The sequence below is a fragment of the Trichechus manatus genome, unplaced genomic scaffold, assembly GCF_000243295.1.
Source record: "Trichechus manatus latirostris isolate Lorelei unplaced genomic scaffold, TriManLat1.0 scaffold00085, whole genome shotgun sequence".
Lineage (NCBI taxonomy): Eukaryota > Metazoa > Chordata > Mammalia > Sirenia > Trichechidae > Trichechus > Trichechus manatus.
In genome coordinates this window covers 3,227,632-3,234,286 of record NW_004444021.1, presented here as the reverse complement: position 1 = coordinate 3,234,286, position 6,655 = coordinate 3,227,632, and the positions used below count along the sequence as shown (strand labels likewise).

The 6,655-nt window shown below is 34.0% G+C and overlaps 1 protein-coding gene across 1 annotated transcript in view; it reads left to right on the top strand.

Moving 5' to 3' along the window:
• Nucleotides 1-6,655, top strand: part of CACNA2D1 (calcium voltage-gated channel auxiliary subunit alpha2delta 1) — a 537,607-nt gene that overhangs the window by 302,881 nt on the left and 228,071 nt on the right. Inside the window, exon 4 of the mRNA XM_004381473.2 lies at nucleotides 6,215-6,274. Within this exon, the coding sequence (XP_004381530.1) occupies nucleotides 6,215-6,274 (60 nt within the window). The remainder of the gene's footprint in view (nucleotides 1-6,214; nucleotides 6,275-6,655) is intronic.

Genomic DNA, 6,655 nt, shown 5'->3' with positions numbered 1-6,655 from the left:
AAGTGCTTCAAGTCCTCTTCACTTTCAGCAAGCAAGGTTGTGTCATCTGCATAATGCAGGTTATTGAGTCTTCCTCCAATCCTGATGACCCATTCTTCTTTATATAGTCCAGCTTCTCAGATTATTTGCTTGGCATACAGACTGAATAGGTATGGTCAAAGGGTGCAACCCTGACGCACACCTTTCCTGACTGTAAACCATGCAGTATCCCCTTGTTCTGTCTGAACAACTGCCTCTTGATCTATGTACAGGTTCCTCATGAACACAATTACGTATTCTGGAATTCCCATTCTTCACAATGTTATCCATAATTTGTTATGCTTCTCACAGTCAGATGCCTTTGCATAGTCAATAAAACACAGGTAAACATCTTTCTGGTATTCTCTGCTTGCAGCCAGGATCCATCTGACATCAGCAATGGTATCCCTGATTTCACGTCCACTTCTGAATCGGGCCTGAATTTCTGGCAGTTCTGTGTCGATATACTGCTGCAGCTGCTTTTGAATGATCTTCAGCAAAATTATACTTGTGTATGATATTAATGATATTGTTTGATGATTTCTGCATTTGGTTGGATCACCTTTCTTACAAATAGGCATAAATATGGATCTCTTCCAGTCGGTTGGCCAGGTAGCTGTCTTCCAAATTTCTTGGCATAGACAAGTGAGCACTTTCAGCGCTGCATCCGTTTGCTGAAACATCTCAATTGATATTCCATCAATTTCATATTTTAGGCTTAGTTATTTTTCCTCCCAAACCAAACAAATAAAAAGAGCTTTGGCTAAAACTTGTCATTAGCTAGCAGCACTCACTCTTTTAGGAATCCTAAATCCTGTTCTTAAATTTTGATGTATTTTCCGTTCTCAATAAGAGGAGTACTTAAGAAAAAAAAACTCCGTATACCAGATTTCAGTGAAATAAACTAAAACTAACAAAGCATTGTTTATTGTAACCATTGGGAAGGCATCTGTCAAACACTGACCATATGGACTCTGTGTGTGTGTGTGTGTGTGTATCTGTGTGTAGTATATATATAAAACCAAACCAAACTCACTGCTGTTGAGTGAATCCTGACTCATAGAGACCCTATAGGACAAAGTAGAACTGCCACATAGGGTTTCCAAGGATGTAAATCTTTACAGCAGACTGCCACATCTTTCTCCCATGGAGTGGCTGGTGGGTTCGAACCACCAGTCTTCCATTTAGCATATATGGTTTCTTTAGAAGCAGACACTATGTCCTATATTCTTATTCCCCAAATACTTGCACATAGTGAGTGCTTAGTAAATAAAAGGAAAAAAAAAAAACACTATACTATTTGTCCTAGAGATACTTCTTATCTTAGTCAGGATGTGTATTTACCTAGTTGTCACAGCTGTCAAGTGTTGAAATGTGCCAAAGTTTAATTTATCCTGGTTATTCGCATTTTATAGCGTTTTCACCTCAAATCCCTGTGTCAAACCTGGATTATTTAGCCAGTAGAACTTTATCAAAGGATCAAAATGTTGCTTTATAGAAACATTTTAAATAATACATAAATATAACAGATGTGAGTTTTAAAAAAATAGAACAGTTTTCTACACATTAATATTTTCATAGTAAAATACTTGTTCATTAGGATATAGTAAGTTGCTAGAAGGCTTTGATAGAATTCTGCTGGACATATATAGTTATATAAATTTAAATAAACTGAATTGTTGCCATTATTTGGTTAGGGTCATGGGAAAGATATGAGCATTTTTACTTTTTAGGTGAAATATACTAAGTATTTAAGCAGACAGTATGTTGTCTTGTGTATTGAGATCTTCAAGGCTTCCCACCAGCATAAGAAATGCTGAAGAAATGTCACATCTGTACAAAGACTTTCACTATCTTTTATATTTCAGTAAGTAAGGTGAGGAAGCAGAACACAATAATCTACTGTCATTTCTCATTCCATTCATGGTAAAAATAAAATGAAATAAAATTGAACTCATTTTACTGAATGCCATTAAACTGTTATATTCATAGAATTGCATATGCTTTTGGCCCACCATGTGGTTCTGTGGACATGAATTTTTCTGCATGGCAAAATACAGTGAAAATCTAGGAACCAGTCATATATTTACATGCTGAAGTGGTTGTTGATGAATATAGTTCTAACATATTCTATTCTGTAAAGTCATATTTGTGATTCAAATATGGCATCTAAGAAGGAAACGAACTTTGTTCAGTCTGTTGTTATGTGCCATTTAGTCGATTCCGACTCATAGTGGCCCTATAGGGCAGGGTAGAACTGCCCCATGGGTTTTCTAGGCTGTAAATCTTGCAGGAGCTGATAACTAGGTCTTTTCTTTTCCCCACGGAGCAGCTGGTGAGTTAAAATCTCCAACCTTTCATTTACCAACCAAGTGCTTATCCATTGTGCCACCAGGGCTCCTTTTATTGAGTCTCTAGGACAAAAAATATACCATACCAGATAAGAAATATATAAGGTAGTTAATATTACTAGATGCAAAAAAAAAAAAAAAAAGTTAAGTTCATTGTCTAACATTCCATAGTTAGTTAATAGCAGAGCCAGAGTTGGAAACTAGATCTGATTCAATAATGCATGTTCGTGACACTATAGCTCCAAATTAATTGATTGTGTATCTGTTCACTTTTCTTCAGATCACAGGAGTCTGTTCATTCACCTAAGTCTGTTATTTTCATAGGTAGTATAAGACCACACAAATGCCTATCCTGATTCTTTTGACATGTCAAGAACCTTTGATAAAGATAGGCAAAACTCATTGGAGTGATAATAAATTGTCAACGTAGGCATAGTGCAATAATTTGGTAATTCTTATTGGTGTTAACTGTGTAAACATTAATCATGTCATATAAGCATATTTTATTTGGATTAGTCTGTTGTGAATATCTATTACCTCCTTATTAAAAAACAAAAAGTTGGCACACAGTAGCCAAAGCAATTGTTGTAGAATTTAGCAGTTTTTCTAAATGATGTTTCTAAGTCAATTCTTGATATTTAACATGAGCATCAATATCATTGGAAACAAACTAAACTGTCCTATGACCTCTGAATGTTTTCTTTCAAATCTATTAAAATTCCTTATAATTAAATATTTCAGAAAACTTATTTTATCATTCATCTGCAGTTAATTTTTATTATAGAAAATATAATATTTATAGATTTGGAAAGTAGTCTAAAGACAAATATATTTAGAGATTGTTATGGAGAATGATAAAATTATACCTTTCTAGTCTATGTAATTATACTGCTTTTATTAGACTCTCATATCACCTGACTGAAGTCAATGCTTGTGGAAGAGATAAAGCTATGACAAAAAGTGAAGGTTGAGAATGAATAGCCCTTCAAGGGAGCTGATCTTTCTCTGATCTGATAAAGCCTCTTTTATTCTTTCTCTCTCTCTCTCTCTTTTCCCTGCAGAACACTGCATATGAAAAGCTTTTTCACTGATTAGCAATATTCTCTCAGGATCTGAGGGCAAGACCTTTGGAAGAATAGTTTCCAAACTGACATATTATAAGACTTGTTGTCACTCTTTTTGTATTTAGACTTTAGCAATTGCTAGAAATTTGCTAAGACATTTTCCAATAACCTGAAATAGATTTCTAGCAGTTTTTGTTCCAAGACTACTGTATCTTCATATATTCTGTGAATACCTCATGATGTTGATACTTTTGATGAGTTTTGTGAGAGAATAAAGAATGGTTTTGTGGAATGAGCATGAGTTTTGAAATCAAAAGATTTAGGTTCAAGTCCATTTGTTAAAGTTTTGAGTACTTGAAAGTCTTTAAAATGATTTTCTATTTTAAATGCTCAAACTAATAGGTAGGGAAGTATATATTATTAATAATCTATGACATCATTTATCATTGCATACCTAAAGAATTCTTATATGTACATGTGTGTCTCATTTATATTAAAGCCATTTAATTAATCTTTCTGGCTTATCTTAATATGAACGTAATCAAAATTCAAGTTGCTATTGTAGATGTTTAGGTTGAGACAGATTCTTTGTTTCTGTCTGGTGCTCAGCCAAGTTTAATGTTTTATACTATATTGCACTGTGCTAAAAATTAAATAAGAAAAAATAAATTTTTTCCCCTAAAAACAAAGTTATTGTTACAGAATATTCTTTTATAGCAAACTATTGAAACAAGGAGGCTCTACTGAATGAATATTCACGTTGTAATAGGTAGGACTTTTTCAGTCTTCACACGGCTTACCCATGGCATTTAATAGTAGATTATTGCCTTTGAAAAAAATTATGTCACTTGACCAGTGTAGAAATTAACTAGGGACTTGAAGTGTCCAGAGGCATGCCAATTTTCTGTAAGTAATGACCAGCTGATCTTTTGCCACAGGAGGAACATCTACAACCATTTGTGCTAGTCTCAAGATATTTAACATGAGTAAATACTTATAAGTATTTAAAGTACAGTATTATGCTTTGGAGCCCTGGTGGCGCAGTGATTAAGAGCTCGGCTCCTAAACAAAAGGTTGGCAGTTCGAATCTACCAGCTGCTCCTTGGAAACCCTATGGGGCAGTTCTACTCTGTCCTGTAGGGTCACTATGAGTCGGAATCGACTCGACGACAATGGGTGTTATGCTTTATCATGAGATTTATTAGATAAAAAAAATTTTCTTAATTTCTTCATGAACAAAGAAGATAAAAGTAGGATTGGATGGAAAAATTGTAAAAACCATTAATATGTGAAAGCACTGGGATTATAAATTTTTTTTTTTTTTTAGCCAATACAGGTCTACTAGAAGCTACCTATATCTTACAGGGAACAAAAGCTAGTCTACTAATATAAAAACTGATCTAAAGGGTTGTTTCCATTATCTAGGAACAACTGGACTTCCATAGAAAAAATTTGAGCTTTAGTGTTTTCATAGTGAAAGCAAGCAGCATGAACCTATAAACCACCATGAAATTTATATTTTTCTAAAACTTAACCTGATAATTCTGTCTCTTAAATGAGTTTGATACGTTTACTGTATTTGCTATTATAATTGTCCTTTTTCTGACAGTGTCTTCTAGCTCTGTGGGGCAGGCCACAAATGAACTCAACACTGAACTATTTTCTGGAAGGAACAGGGAGCGAGTGGAGTCACAGTTACTCTTCAGAGTTGATAGCTGACATTCACAGTGCTTACTTTGTGTCAGGCACTGTTCTAAACACTTTGTATATAATAATTCATCTAATTTTCTAACGGCCCCATGAGGCAAGTATATAATTATCATCCCATTACTCATATGAGAAAATGGGAGAACTTTAGTAACATTTTCCAAGATTGCACCCCTAGAATGCAGGGGTGGTGTGTGTGTGTATTCAAATCCAGGCAGTATGAACTTGAGTCCCTGTTCTTAATCACTAAATATTACTGCCTCTTGTAAAGCTTATCAAAGGGAGACCAGGAAAGTGAAACTGGGAAATACAACTAACGAAAAGAAAAAAAGAATTTATATACAAACGTGACTATCAGACTGCCACTAGACGTTTTATCTCCAGTTGTAGTTAACAGAATCACATTTAAAAAGTGCTAAGAGAAAATAAGTCAGCACAGAATTCTCTACCTAACTACTTTACCATAAAAGCGTGAAGGTGAAATAAAGCTATTTCGGATGTGCAGATCCTGAAAGAGTTTACTATTCACTGATTATCTCTCAAAGAGCTACTAAGAATGTGGTTCAGCAAAGAGAAAATTATTGTTTTTATGGCTTTTGATTAAAAACTAAAGATGCTATTAAAAAGTGCCTGGTATAGTGCTTTGTGCATATTTACTACTCTCTCAATGTCATTTCTTTCCACTCATGTAGAAACATATGCTACAAAGGTATTTGCTAAAAAACAGGACTCACCAACATTGATATATTCTCTTCATTACCACTTTTTGTAAAAATTGAAATATTGGTCATTGAAAGAATCCACTCATAGAGGACACTACTGCCAATGATGGCAGAGGTAATAAATGTAATGGAATTTAAGAATAGTATTTTACTTCTATTACTGAAGAGAAAATACACATACATCAACTTTAGTAGGTTGGATTACTAAATGATTCAGAATTTATGAATCATAAATAAGGAGTCCCTTCTGCTTTTACGTCCCCAAAATTGATTAGAAAGCCCAAGCACTTTATATAACAATTGCATGTTCAAGTGGTCATTTGAATTCTAAGATTTACTGTTTCTTTTTCAGCGCCTGGCTGGGGAAGCAGAAAGAGTTCAAGCTGCCCACCAGTGGAGGGAGGATTTTGCAGTAAGACCCTTTTTAACTACTTTTATTTAAGCAGATTGATCTTTTGTGTTTGGATAATTACTATTACATTAGAATGATTTTTCACTGACAGATCTTATGGTGTTATAGGACCAGAAAAACAGCTGTATCTGTTGCTTTTGTCAAAAAATTGCTTTTGGGAAACCTGAGCCAATTAAGTGCTCCAAAAGTTCTTGCTTATATTCTGTATATTTTTTAAAAATGTTCCTTGAAATGTACCCCCATACTTAAAGGTATTTATAAGATTAATTACTTATAAATAATATTAGATTACAAAATCTGAATAATCATTGTATATATTTTGAATATACTAATTGAAAACCAAGTTGCATTAACTACTTTGAGTTTATAAGCAACAATATG